Source organism: Lissotriton helveticus, chromosome 7 (genome assembly GCF_964261635.1).
Source record: "Lissotriton helveticus chromosome 7, aLisHel1.1, whole genome shotgun sequence".
In the NCBI taxonomy this organism is placed as follows: domain Eukaryota; kingdom Metazoa; phylum Chordata; class Amphibia; order Caudata; family Salamandridae; genus Lissotriton; species Lissotriton helveticus.
In genome coordinates, this window is record NC_136068.1 from 380,660,463 (window position 1) to 380,675,121 (window position 14,659).

At 44.3% G+C, this 14,659-nt stretch overlaps 1 protein-coding gene across 2 annotated transcripts in view; it reads left to right on the top strand.

Annotated features, from left to right (window-relative positions):
• The window catches only part of EIF6 (eukaryotic translation initiation factor 6), a 106,938-nt gene that overhangs the window by 76,551 nt on the left and 15,728 nt on the right, over nucleotides 1–14,659 (top strand). For both annotated transcript variants that reach the window (XM_078652198.1, XM_078652197.1), the window contains exon 5: nucleotides 2,805–2,981. In XM_078652198.1, coding sequence (XP_078508324.1) covers nucleotides 2,805–2,981 — 177 coding nt within the window. The remainder of the gene's footprint in view (nucleotides 1–2,804; nucleotides 2,982–14,659) is intronic.

Sequence of the window (14,659 nt, forward strand, 5' to 3'; positions counted from 1 at the left end):
CCGAAGTAACGATCACCAACTCATAGGGGCCAGCATTTTAATCAGGAGGCCTTTTGCCACTGGCAGGAAGTGTTCAAGTTGTCTGTCACATAAATATTTGTAAACATTTTTTTTAGCTTATACTTTTACTTCCATGGCACATTTTAGGTTAGAAAACTTGCTGGAATCTATGCAGTTCATTCTACTCTGGGTTTCAGCAGTGACTTGGGTTGTTAGGTTTCCCTGGTTCACAGCTGAGCTGTAATGTAAAAAGTGCAGCCATTCATCATGGAAAGAGAGATGAAATTGGGATTTCTTTGAGTGTGGTTTTTAAATGTAGGCAGATATGGGGGTGGGGGGGGGTGTTCAAATAAATCTCCATTTCGCCCACCCAGAGTGTGGTGGTAATAATAATAATACCAGCATTTGTAAAGCGTCCAGCTACCTCAGGTGAGGTGTCCCTGCGCTGGGGGCCGCGGGGAAGATTAAGCAAGGTATTGCCCAGAGTCGCAAGGAGCTGGGCTAATCAGCCACCGTCACTGGTGATCGAACCGCGAGCCCCCACATTCCAGAGTCAGCCGCCTTGGCCGCTGCACCACACTTTCCCTAAGTAGTGTTGTGTCTGGTACCCTGAGGTGGACATTGATGTCAAGATGGCATATTATCCTACCCCATTAATTATCCCCTTTTTCCCTTGGAGATCTGGTGGCCTTTTGGACACCTGGGTATGTAGATTGGGGTGTTCACCACCAATCGGGCTATTGTGGAGAGGGCAAGGGTGTATGAGAGACTACACACAAGGCCAACGGGGAAAAAAACTGAGAAACGGAATAGAGTGAGATGCTTGTTTGTCCTGGCACTGCACTATAGCTCCCATCCACATACGCCAGACAGTCGTTCTGCAACCTGGGAGAGGAAGAATTGAGGTGGAGTGGTGGTTAACACCCTCTCTGCTGACCCATATGCCCAAATAACAGCGAAATCAGTATACATTTCCTCTTGCTTGGCAAGGAGATGCCTGCAGTGTATATAGGTTCTAAATCAGTTTAGGCTTAAGGGGTGCTGGGGGTGGCCTGATGCCAGGATGGGCTATCCCTACTCCGCTCATTTTTTTTATTTTTTATAAAGCTACACCTGGCATCAGAAGGCTTTCATCCCCTTTCTCCCCCCCGCCCCATAAAAAAAACTCCTGCTGTGATCTCCAAGCAGGGATCAACTAGGGATTGGATGAGACGTTCACAGTCCTCTGCATTGCAATGGTAGTATGGACGACATGTACATCCTGTCCTGGGCACTGAAACGACTAAGCCTTATTCCTTCCTCTAAAAAGAATAACACTTTTGGACAATCTGTTAAGTGACACTTTTTATATCGGTGATACAGTCTTCCCCGCACACCAGCCTCCAAGAGTAATCCTTGATAGTTACACCTCGCTACCATCTGAAAGTCGAAACCTTGAAAGGAAGGCTTTGGCATTTCAGCGAGCATGCAGTAGGATCTAGTTTCTACATTTTCAGGACATCCGTATATTTTGCAAGGAAGCTTTGTATAAATATCCTAGTTTCATGCAGGCCCCTAGATGAGACATCTTTTGGTTGCTGCTCTGCAGTAGTTTTGGGATCTGTGAAGAAAGGGGTACAACCGAAATGCAAACTCGCAGTTGCAAAGAGGCACTAACTCTTTTTTATCTAGTTTCCTGTTGGACCATCTGCCTACAGTCCCTTTGTGTTTATGGTTTACACTGTCCTCAGGATTGGACGTCTTTCTGTCAATTGTTCTATTCCTTGAGTGCATGTAGTCTCTGTAGACAAGGAGTTTAGTTGTATCCCTCTTTCAGGGGAATCCCTGTGTTTATAACTCAAAGATATTGCAGTTGCCTCTTAAAACAGTTGTAGAACTTCAGGCCAGCCCCTCCACCACTCCTTCTCTGCAGAAACTAGTGTAAATTGTTGTAGAATGTTGGTTGCATTCACAAAAGCTACAGTGGACCATAGACTACATCTTTGTGTTTAATCATACTGGTATGAGCAAGTTTTAGCAGATCCAGGATGTGAGAAGATGCCACTTGGCAAATGAAAACCATGGACTTGGCCACTTCATTACACCTCAGATAAACAGAATTGCTGCTCATGCAACTGCTCCTGTGTAAACCTTAGGTAGAGGAACTGGAGCCACAGCAGGGACCTGATTGGAATCCTTTACAAGAGAAACAGCAGTCCTACTGACTGCTGTGGGATGTCACAATAATGGAAGAATTGAGATGAGATTAAATTTTATCAATACTCTCCTAGCTGTGGCCATCGCACAAATGGTATCATTAGGAGAAAATAACCAGAATTTTTATGTAGGTGGGTCCGAATGGTTCTGGGAAGAAAAGAAAAAAAGCATTCACACTCAATTTGTGGCATACTTCATCATCGGGCCTATCTTCATCCAATAAATATATTGGGATAGGATTGACCAAAATAATTTGGTAGCTCTTGATATTATATATGTGGATAGGAGGTAATTCTATTCAAGAGTGTATATAAAAACAGTGAACCGCTTACATAACATGATCTCTGAGAAGTTAACCAGACAACTTCTAATGAATTTTATGTATAGTTCTTTTTGCTGACAGACTTTTACGCTCCTGCTGAACCCGGAAATATGCGATGTGTTTCAGATTAGAGTTTGATTTTTTCGTTATTGGATTTAAGCTATGTGATTTTGCAAATAATTTAGTTCCATTGACCTCTCCATAAGTGTGCACCAATTTGTTGTCTTTGGGTTGTGCTTGTTTCATGCATGCTGCAGATTCTGAACCAACACTGTTCTGCTTTCAGGAGACTGAAGACATTTTATCCGATGTTCTAAAAGTAGAAGTCTTCAGACAGTCTGTGGCTGAACAGGTGCTAGTGGGAAGTTATTGTGCCTTCAGCAACCAGGGTGGACTGGTGCATCCAAAAACCTCCATTGAAGACCAAGATGAACTTTCTTCACTTTTACAAGTTCCACTTGTTGTAAGTTACATTTTTAACCTGTACATCTGCTTGAAGAATTTGTTTTTGAATTTTGTTTTTATAAATGTCACTTTGGTGTTTTGTAATTGCGTAAGCTGATTGATTAAACACAGTATTATGACTGGAAGGGTATCCACAGTCACTGTGTAGTATTGAATGCCTGTGGAGGGGTTTGCAGAATGTTTACATGCACCAGTGTCTTCAAGTGTGGTATCCTTCCTGATATTAGCTTAAAACATCTTTACAGCTGTTTTATATACAGTGCCTAGGCGCCACAATGAAGGATGATAATTCCAAGGCTAATGACAGACTGATCTGTGTGAAAGTGCGAGAATATTTTCTGGTTCTGTCCACCTCCAGTCTCTCAGTTCCTTGGGATGATTTTTCAGGTGCATCATCTGCGTGATGAAATCTAAAAGCAACCAAATTGAGGAGGAGGAAATTGCAGCAGTAACACAGCAGTTGGTCTGAAGTATGGAGTTATGAGGTTCAGAAGTACCAGAGGCGCCCAGGGCGTTGAAAATATTTATTTGGCACCTATTAATAAAGGGCAATGATAATATTTAGTTGCCAGTCAGAAATGGGTGTTATGACTAATATTCAGCCATTTGGGCTGAAGATCTTACCCTTCCTGAACAGTCTCTTTTGGAATGAACATGAAGAAACCAGTAAAGATATCTGGGAAAATACGATCAAGCCAAAATCAAATTTACCTGCCAGGTAATGGATTGGCGCTAGCAGGGAGGCTCAAGAGCCACTATAGTCTCCCCAAAGAGAATCGGCTGCTCATCGCAATAATCTTGGTCTTTTTGGTTTTTATTTTGTGCCAGTGACCCCAGCCCCTCCATCATCCACTCTGTGAAGTTCTTCAAACAGTTTAGAAAATGTGCAGCTAATGACACCCAGCCATCCGACTGGTTGATATATTGGGTTTCATTTACAGCCGAAAGACTCAAAAGGAATGGGTTTGACAAGTGGCTCGACATGCACCTTGAAGACGAGGGTGGGCATGGTTGTATTTTGAAGAACTCCACAATGTGAAGAGATTTTAAAAAGCCTACTTGAAAGATTGTTGTGGCTTTTGAAGAAAAAAATTTATCAGTGTTAGCACTCAGCTGGCAATCACTGTAGATCAGAGGTAACGGAGCATGTCGGTATGCTTGCCAGTGTCATACCAACTGATACGTCCAAAAGAAACATGACCAAGACACCAGCATCCACTCCTGCTTAATGTTGTCCAGAGCCACCAGGATGAGAGGCAAGTACAGAGAACTGAGGCAAGCTGTTAAATGAAGAAATCCATGGAAACCAGAAGGTTTAGTAGTCGTAGTTTATTGCCAAAATTACTCCACCCAGCACATGAAGCAAATTCAAATTTCAAAGCTTTATTCGACATTTGTCATAAAAGCATCCTTCCTAGCCCTATTACAATAAATACTACATTTAAAAATAATTCTAAAACACATATTAAACAATGACAGTCGAATAGTATACATAATAAATACAAAAGATTTCCAATTATTTCTAAAAATATTTCTTCTAAAAACAATTCATACAATAGACTAATTAGATTAGATTAGGGCAACACTATTTCATTTACATTTGACTTTAAAGTGCGTGTGCGAATTGTCCATGCCCAGGCAAGAAATTTAGCTACAGCAACAACAAATGGTGTGGAACAATCAGATTCAAGTATTCTAAGGGCTGTCGATTGGCTGCGGGTGCCGATATTTAGGCACACTGGCTTCAGCCATTTACGTCTAGGGCTAGCATATAATGGGCAACAGAACAACAAATGGGAAATGTGCTCTATTTGATCTTTACAATAGTAGCAATGATCATCCCACATTGGAGACCAGTGTTTTTTAAATGCATTCACTGGTAAGGTTCCTATACGAAATTGGAAATATAGTTTCCTATCATGTGGTCGTTCTATTATGTCCCAATATGTTTCACATGATGGATACATTTTAATATCACAAAAGCGAGTTGTCAGTTTTGATTGGGAACCTTTACAGAACATTGTTACATGGACCATCTCCCAATATAAATCTTTCAATTTCGTTTTCGAAGGGAAACTAGCCACATCATGGTTGCCCCAGAGGTGTTCCAGCTTTAACAATACAAGAAGCCCCCGTAGTTCTTTCAGCCATTCAATACAATGAAAACGATCGAACTCAACAACATCTTCCAGAGCTGCCGCATAATGGCTCAGCTCTGGGGTGACCATCAAACGTCTCCAGTATAGGAGTGGCCGTAGTCTGGCTATATCCTCGATATTTTTTCTACCAAGATCCAGTTTCAACGGAATTGTGGGTGTGCTTTGGGGAACCATAACAAGCCCTCGTAAGAATCTGTTTTCCGCACGTCCCAACTCTCCCAAGTCTGAAAACCCCCATAATTCAGATCCATATAAGCAGGCACCCAATACTTTCATATTGTATATTTCAAGTGCACAGTTAACCGGCTTTGTTAACGATTTGCGATGTTTTAAGGCTACTGCGCCAGCAAGCTGGTTAAACTTCAATAATGTCTTATTAATATGCGATTTCCACTTCATGTTTCCCTGAAGGGTGATGCCTAAATAAGTAAAAGCATCCACTTTCTCTAAAGGGGTACCTTTGTAATTAATTACACCTTTGAAAGAGGACTGATAGTTTAGGCACATGAATTTGGTTTTGGTGGTATTCAATTCAAGGCCCCTACTATCGCAGAATTCGCCAAAGGCATCAACCACTTTTTGGAGACCGCTCGGGGTGCGTGAAAGTAAGAGCGTGTCGTCCGCAAACATTAGGACGGGGACGTGGGAGCCTGCTATGATTGGAGCATCGCTTGGGGATTTCATTAAATGGGCAACAATTCCGTTTATGTAGATTGAGAATAGTGTTGGTGCTAGGACGCACCCTTGCCTCACTCCTCGTTCTACTGGAAAGGAATCTGTAACTTCTCCTTGCTTGCCCCATCTGATTTTAGCAAAATTATTGTCATGGAGGCGAACTAGGAGGGTGAGGAGTTCTTGGCTTAGACCTACATCAGCCAGGGTCTGCCACAGTTTTTCTCTAGGGACTAAGTCGAAGGCTGCTTTTAAGTCCACAAAGACAGCATACAACGAGCCCTTTTTAAGTGTGACATTTCTCCAATAGATGGTTATGAAGTAGAGAACTTGGTCAATACTACTAGTCAGTGGCCGGAACCCTGCCTGGTAAGGGGACAATATGTTCTTTTCGTCAATCCATTGCTGCAGCTTATTCTGGACTAAGCGCCCCATCAGTTTTTGTGCTGTATCTATTAGACTGATGGGTCTATCATTTTGGGCTAATGTTTTATCTCCTTTTTTAAATATGGGGATTATTTCTGCTCCCTGCCATGAGTGGGGCACTTCCCCTCCCATCGCCACAGCATTTGCCAACATTTTAAAGTAAGAACACCAGGCAATCCGGTCCGATAAAAATACATCGGCCGGGATGCCGTCCATGCCTGGCGCTTTCCCCCCCGCTATACAATCCAACGCTTTACTCACATCCTTCTCGTCAAATATTTGGCTTTTGAAAAAGGTGGATGGGGGTGGTTGGTCAGAAATGTGGGCAGGGTTGCGGGCATACTGTGGTTTGAAAAACTCTGTCCATTGATTTATGGCAACGTTATTTTGTGGCTGGGCAGCTAATCCTCCCCTCTCCCATTTTACTATAGCCCAGAAACGCTTAGAATCCCTTGCTGCACAGGCCTCCTTCAAGTCCAGCCAACCTTCTTCATCCCAGCGTTTCCTGGCCTGTTTTTGGGTTTGTCTGTATACATCTCTCGCCCTCCTAATTGCTATTGCGTTGCCTGTTTTCAGTTCCAGGCTCAGGTTGTGTCGTGCCACCCTGCAATTCTTGTCATACCAACCTTGCCTTGGGTGGATTTTTTCTACTTTACAGGGATCTGCCCTTTTAGTGAAAAAACTTTGTATTTTAGAGAAGAGGTTATCATGGGCCTCCATCACGTAGTCTTGGAAGTTGGGCGTCCCTTGATGAGACTTGATGATATTTACTTCATCGACTACCAATTTTTTAAGTACCTCTAATTTTGCTATATCCTCTATCAGCATTCTCCATTTGAGATGGCGTAGGTTATTCGAACATGCTACATCCTGCGTCACCATTCCAATGTTATTGGTTTGCACTATAGACTCATAGTGGGAATAGAATGTCAATCGCAGGGGGTTATGATCGCTTTCTAGTCTATCTTCTATAACCATATCTAGCATTTTACTCCAGATCCTTACGTCTAGAAGTATGTAATCAATTCTGCTAGTTGATCGACCATTATCAAACGTATTATTACCTTTTTGGTCGGAAGGCGAGCGGCCATTTGCCGCTCTCAAGCCTCTAGCTAGACAGAGACTTTTTAGCTGGATTGCCACACTACTCCATTTTTTAATGGCTGGCAACTCCAGCTGCGGTATTCCCCACTTATCGTCCTCTTCCTCAGACAAAATCCTGTCCTCTTCTCCCAGGGGCTCAAAAGTTGCGTTGAAATCACCTCCCACTATTATTTGACTTTGTGGTGATGACATTTCAATATTCTGGTCTAAGATTGTTATAGTATTAGAAGATTTACCACTAGCCACTCCTCTGGCGTAGACATTAAACAGGGTAAGCTCTTGGCCATTATCCCATCTAACGATGAGAGCCATGATATCATTAGATGGTATGGATAATTGTTTTATAGTACAATTCAAAGACTGTCTTATCCAAATTAACAATCCTCCAGAGGGACGTCCCAGCCGATTTCTAGTTGCTGGGATATGGAAATTTAGATACCCCTCTCTAAAGGTTGGAATAAGTGACCATGTTTCTTGCAACATGATGATATCATGTTGGTCAATGAATTCAACCCATTCCAATGTGGTTATCTTACTTGCTATGCCTGCAATATTCCAAGATACAAGGGATAGTAAGGTAGAATCTTGTTGGGGCAATGGCTGGCCATTTTCAAATTTGCTTGCAATTATTTGACTTTCTGTTGTTACTATTTTCCCCTCCTTTGTTGTAACCTTTATCTCTGTCACCTCTGCAATGCAAGCAATACCCTCTGTAACTAATTTTGGCTCTTCAAGAGCAGGGTTTTCGCATACCATAAGGAGTGGATTCTGTTTATCCTTATTCTGATTCGCCAAGTGGGTGGATATCATATTTCCTCTGCTTGTAAGCTTTTGCAACAACGGCCTATCACAGCTTGTGAGTCAATCACATTCATTTAAATCGGATAAAGCCGAATAGCAGTTTTCCAAATTTAGCCCCCAATCACAACTTTGTCCACCCCTAGCCCTTCTAGTTCCAACTACTGACCACTTAGTCCTTAGAATACTTGGCTTTGCCACTAGACCTCTTCTGCTATAAAAGAAATCCAACGTTAGTGGGATTATTTCTGCCATTCTACGTTGTGGTGGAAAAATGTTAAGCAGAATGTCTGGTAATACGTCTGGGCCCTTGAGGTTTAATACCACACAATCCCCAGCAAATTTCTTTGGTTTAGTCCCTATCCACTTTACTCTTCTTGCTGTTAGGAGATCTACGGACAGCTTTTCTTTGCCCCATGGAGATATTTGCATGTTATTACCTAACCACTGCAAAGATTTATTTAGAAGGGAATCCGGAGTCTCAATCTGATCTTTTTCCAGTGGTGGGACATTAGCAAGGACTAAAACCAGGGGAGAGGCTTCCACTATCAATTCTACAGGGTTTAATTCTAGAAGGGGATTAGGTGATAAAACATTCCCTTGGGCTGTCAGAGGTACTACAACTGTGGGGTTACTAAGATCGTTTCTAAGACTGGTTACACCTGTTTGCGTTGGGTCGGGTGTTACTTTTAGATTATCAGTCATATTCGCCTGTTTTTCATCTATCTTATTCATGATTAAGTTTGGAATTTCACCCATGTTATCATTTGTAATTTTTAAGAGGGTCTCCAGTTTGTGAACTTTATCGGACAAATGGTCTATTTTGGATATGAGCGGCTTAATTATATGTGATAACTTAGTTTCTAACATGGCCATAAACTTGTTTGATAGCAACTCTTCCAAATCTATTGTGTTGCTCCCTTCCTCCCTTATTTCATCAGTAACTCTTTTGTGTTTAATTTTGGGGGGGGTTGCAGGTTTTTTACTACTGGACCGTAGCCCTATTCTTTTGGGGGGGACCTTAGTGGGCCTTTTAGCCGCTCTTGGGGCTGGGACTGGCGTTGGCGGAGAGATGCTCTCTTCAACTATCTCTAGGTCATTGCAGGACATATGTAGCTCCTCCCCCGTTAGTAGGTCGACATTTATATCTGGATGTAATACATTTGTGGAAGTATTTAATACTGAGCAATCATTATTTTCAGCAATTTGAGTATCTATTATATTCATTGCTTCAAGATCCAGATCAATTAGATCTAAAGCTTCTCTTTGAGAACATGGAGAAGAGTCACTAAGCCCCAAGGAGGACCTCCGTTCACTATTTATTTTTGCCACCCTATGTACTAAATAATTGTCCATGGTATTGGCAGGAGTGTTGGGTGTTTTCTGTTTCGACATATTTCAACACGATTGTAAGTGCTACGGACAAATGTTACCCTTACGTCTATAGACAGTCGATGACAGTAGGGAACAGGCAGATGAATCACGGTACTGATGATGTAAAAGTCCTGGTCCAGTCCAGTCGTGGCCAGTCTTGGACTGTCCGCCCTTTGTCCGGGCTTCGTCCGGGCGTCCCGCGACGCGGAGGACGGCGGCAATTTCAAGCGCCTCCGGGCGCGGTGACCCCAGAGATCTTTTTCCGGGTCGCTGGGCAGTCTGGGAAATGTAGTTTCCCTCCGCTCGGCGGCCGCGAGGGGGACTCGAGCGGCGGCGGGAGGGAAACAAACAGAGTCCGACGTGAGGTTTCTGGCAGCTCGGCGCCCCCAGGCAAGTTGAAGCAGGTTATGGCAGACCTGTAGTATCTATGTGGTCTTTTAGAGCCCCCTTGGGATTCCTTAAGTTCTTGGTGTTCCCTGCCGTTCCCTGCTGTTCCCTGGGGTGCTTCTTTTAGGCTAATGGGCTGTAGGCTGTGGGTACTCACGGAGGGCTGTTGGTCTTCTGTCCAGCTCCGCTGTCCACAAGGGTCCCGCCGCTCTGACCCTCCAGCTGTCAGCTCGGCGTCCTCACTTGCTCTCTGCTCACTGCGGTGAAAACCCGGCACGGAATCCAATGCTTTACCCACAGATAGTTTAGGAAAATAGCCTGCGGCTCCCGCCCTCAAAAGAAACAATCTATGGCTCCTCGCAGCACCAAGACGTACCTGGCGGCTCCAGGGGCGAAGAAAGTGGCCAGCGGCTCCTGCCGCAAGAGAAACCCCCCTGCGGCTCCCCACCGCGCCAAGAGATGTTTGGCTGCACCGGCCGCGCTCAAACCTGTCCGGTGGCTCTGGCCGTAAGAAAAGTGCCCAGCGGCTCCGGCCGCAGAGAGAGCAGCCTGGCGGCTCCCCGCCACTCAAAGTAACTTTTTGGCAGCTCTGGCCGCGCTCCAAGTTGACCAGCGGCTCCGGCCGCGAGAAAAGACGCCCAGCGGCTCCGGCCACAGAGAGAACAACCCAACGGCTCTCCGCCGCGTTTTGGCGTCCCAGGCCGCCCGGCCGCTCTCAAAAATGACTGGCGGCTCCGGCCGCAGGTAAAGCGCCTAGCGGTTTCGGATGCGGGCTCCGGCCGTAGAGAAACTGCCCAGCGGCTCAGCGGCTCCGGTTTTGAGAGCGGAGTGTAGCTCTCCCGCGGCTCTCGCTCGGCTCTTGCTCAGCTCAGCTGCTCTCAAGCACATGAAGCATTCGTCCAGTAGAAAGCCCAACGGTGACTGGTTACAACGTTAGAACTCTCCACAGAACAAATCCATCATGCGTGAGCCTACACATTTGAAACCTAACAAAAGATGAAATACAAGGCGTGTGAAGTGCGTGAGTAAATAAGAACATAGAATAGACATCGCGCGGTGCACCGCGCGATGTACGCTAAACACTTACCACTACACCACCTTCCCCCTTACAACAGCAAATAGAAAACAAAAGAAAGGAGAAGGCAAAATTACATCTTAAAACCTGACAAAACCATCAAACTTTTTAGGGACTCTAATAGTCCTGCCACGTGAAGAACACATAGCAACATTTTAAACATTTGAATGAGTGTGTGATGCAACAGCTGGGATGGGCCCAGTACTCTTATTAGAAACATTCAGCCAATGACTCCAATCCAAATCCTCTTTAGATTCACAGTGTCTATTTTGCATAATTTCCACCCGACGATGAGAATTTTTAACCAGCTGACGTTTGTTCCACCAACCCTTCCTATCAACAAACGCAGCCCCCTTACTGACTTTAAGGACTTGGACTGGCTGGAGGAACTTTGATACTCCTTTTTTGACTCTATCTGTTTTTTTAATTAAAACCCAGTCCCCAACTAAAATATCCACATTAACAGAATTCATTTTCTTATCAAAATTCTTTTTCATTTGATTCCGTTTGTCATCTACTTTTTTACGAACAGCACCCATATCAATCTTCCTCTCACCAGACATATGCTGAAGCCAAGAAGGAAACCAAACAGAATGAGCCTCCCTCAGGGGCGGCTGGTGACATTTTACAGTGGTGGGGGCGCAAACTGATTTGCGAGTGCAGGCCCCAGGCACTCAGGCCGGCGGCGACCCCCCCCACATACACAACACTCAAAGAAATGTATTCACAACACTCTCCACCAAACATTCATGCATACACGCACGCTCGCACCAAACACTTTAAAATAAAAGAAAAACACACTCTTACCTTGCTGCCGGTCCCGGTCCGCGCCACCTCTGGGCTCTGCTCCCCACACGTCACAGGCTCACAGCGCCCCTGGCCAATCCTGGCGCCAGGGGCACAGGTACCTTCTCGCCCGCAGCACGCCCATTAGGGCTCCTAATGGGCATGCGCCACGCCGCAAAAACACAAGTGCGCATGCGTGGGCACGGGTAAAAATTCACCCTCCGTCCCCACTCATGCGCACTTGTGTTGCCGCCTGTACAATCATGTCAATCAATCAACATGGCGGCGGTCTGACGTCCTGTTGATTCATTGTCAGGATTGTCACAGTCTTAACGCAAAAACGCCGAGGGAGCTGCGGGCGGCTTCGGGCAGGGGGGCTACACCCCCACGCCCCAATGGACGAACCGCGCCTGGCCTCCCTGCTCCTCCAAGTAAATGGAGGCACTGCCGTGGTACAGTGAGGTGTGGTGTTGTAATGCCACACTTTTTGTTTAATTAATTCTTCCTCATTAAGATTGCATGCTAATGCAGTTTGAACCCCTTCTTTGATCACTTTATTCCCTCACTCCACCAAGCCATTCGATGAAGGGGAGTATAAAGCAACTTTTAACTGTTTAATGTCCAAGATATGAAATGCGTACCGTTATCCGTAACGATTACTCCAGGAGTACCTTCCACATTAAAATTATTCCTTAAGAAAGAGATTGTAGAATCAGAATCGGGGGCTTTAACGAACTCGTGATACATCCATTTTGAATAATAGTCAACCGATAAAATCACATATCTATTTTTTTTATTCAAAACAGAATATGGACCGGAAAAATCTAACCCGACTTTCTCCCACGAAGTATGTGGAAACTTAGATGGATGTAGGGGAACTTTCAAAGTTTGCCAGTGCTTGTCCGATAAAAGACACTCCAGACAAGCATCAATCAACTTCCTAACCTGATCATCCAAAGAGGGCCACCAGTAGTGCTGCTTTATCCTCATGACAGTCTTGGTAACTCCTAAATGACCCTGATGAGATTCATTAATAATTGAAGAACATAACCTGAAAGGGAGAATAAATTTGTCACCTCTACGAACAATTCCATTCTCAACTGAAAGTTCCTCAGAGACTTGGGCAAATCTGCGCAATTCACCTTCTAAACACCTAGGCTGAGGCCAACGATGTGTGGAATAATCAATGACTTTCTGTAAAATTACATCGTTCTCATGAGCAGACCTCCAATCTTTTTCAGATAGAACTGAACTCATTTCACACACTGCATCCACCACAGTAACACATTCAATATCCTCAGCTGAAACATCCTCATCATCATCCTTCACCATGGACAGTGTTGAAAGGCAGTCAGCCCGGAAATTCTTCCCCCCTTGAATGTGTTTCACTTCAAAATGAAACTCTTGCAATTTGGAAACCAGTCTCATCAACCTTGCAGACATACAAGAAGAACCTACTTTGTTGAAAATATAAATTAGAGGCTTATGGTCGGTAACCAATTCGAACTTCCGACCCCGAATGTACATTCTGAACTTTTGTACCGCCCAGGCGCATGCTAATGCTTCCCTTTCGATAGTACTGTACTTTTCTTCGAAATACTTGAGGGACCTATAAGCGAATGCAACAGTTTGTTCATGACCCATCACTCTTTGAGTAAGTACAGCTCCAAGTCCAGACATGCTGGCGTCAACTGTTATAATCGAAGTACAATCCTCTCTAAAAACATGGAGAGCTCGGGCAGACACAATCATCTTTTTTACCTCACTAAAAACTTTATCGAGTTCAGGGGACCATACAAAACTACTGCCTTTCCTTAATAACATGCACAAAGGTTAAACTAATTGGGAATAAGACAGAACCACCTTGTGTAATACTCTGCCAGACCAAGAAAGGACCGTAAAGAATCTTTGTCTGTAGGGTTTTTGGCATCTTCAATGGCCCTAATGACCGAACATTTTGGTTTAACCCCTATTGGGAAACAGTGTGTCCCAAATATTAGAGTTCATTAACTGCTAATTTACATTTGTTACTGCGGACGGTCATGTTCTTTAACATCAAAATTGAAAGGACATGCCTCCAAATTATATTATGTTCCTCCAAAGACTTTGCAAAAATTAAAATGTCGTCAAGATATGCCTGAACGCCCTCAACTTCATGAAAAAGAGAATCCATAAGTTTTTGAAAAATCTTCCGGCCAATGCCGAACCAAACGGAAGGGGCAAAAACTTGTATGCCCAAAGAGGGTGATGAAAGTAGTTAACTCTTGGGACTCTTTTGATAAAGCAACCTGATGGTATGCTGATTTCAAACCAATAGTCAATGAAGTCGCCCCACTGCAACTGAAGAGAGTCTCCACCAAAACTTCTAACCCCTGGTATGATGATAGACTCAATGATGACAGGCGTACTATGCGAATGGCAGAGCGCACCTGGAGATCGGACCCTTCATCACTGCACCTCAAAAGGCTTAAGAACAAGAGAAATGCCTACTTCAGGAAAATAAAGCGCACAAAAGCGGACTTCTTCCGCCGCCAGCTGGACCAAGCAAAAAACAGGCCAAGAAAGCTGTTCGAACTAATCAAGACCCAAACAAAGACACAACCCCTGCAATCAAACAGCACAATTAGCGACACTCCTCACTGTGAAGCCTTCTCTGCTTTCTTTAAGCTAAAGACTGACAACATAAGAAATGACCTAATCATGGATGTAAGTCGATTCCCCAACCACACCAGAATGTCTTACACTCAACCCAAAAACAAGGCATCCTGGCTGTACTTCGATACCTACTCGGAAGAAGCAATACACAAACTGCTCTGCACCTTGAAGCCCTCTAATCACCTCACAGACCCTCTACCTGCTAATGCTGTAAAAGACTTCATTCCCTTGCTCCTTCCT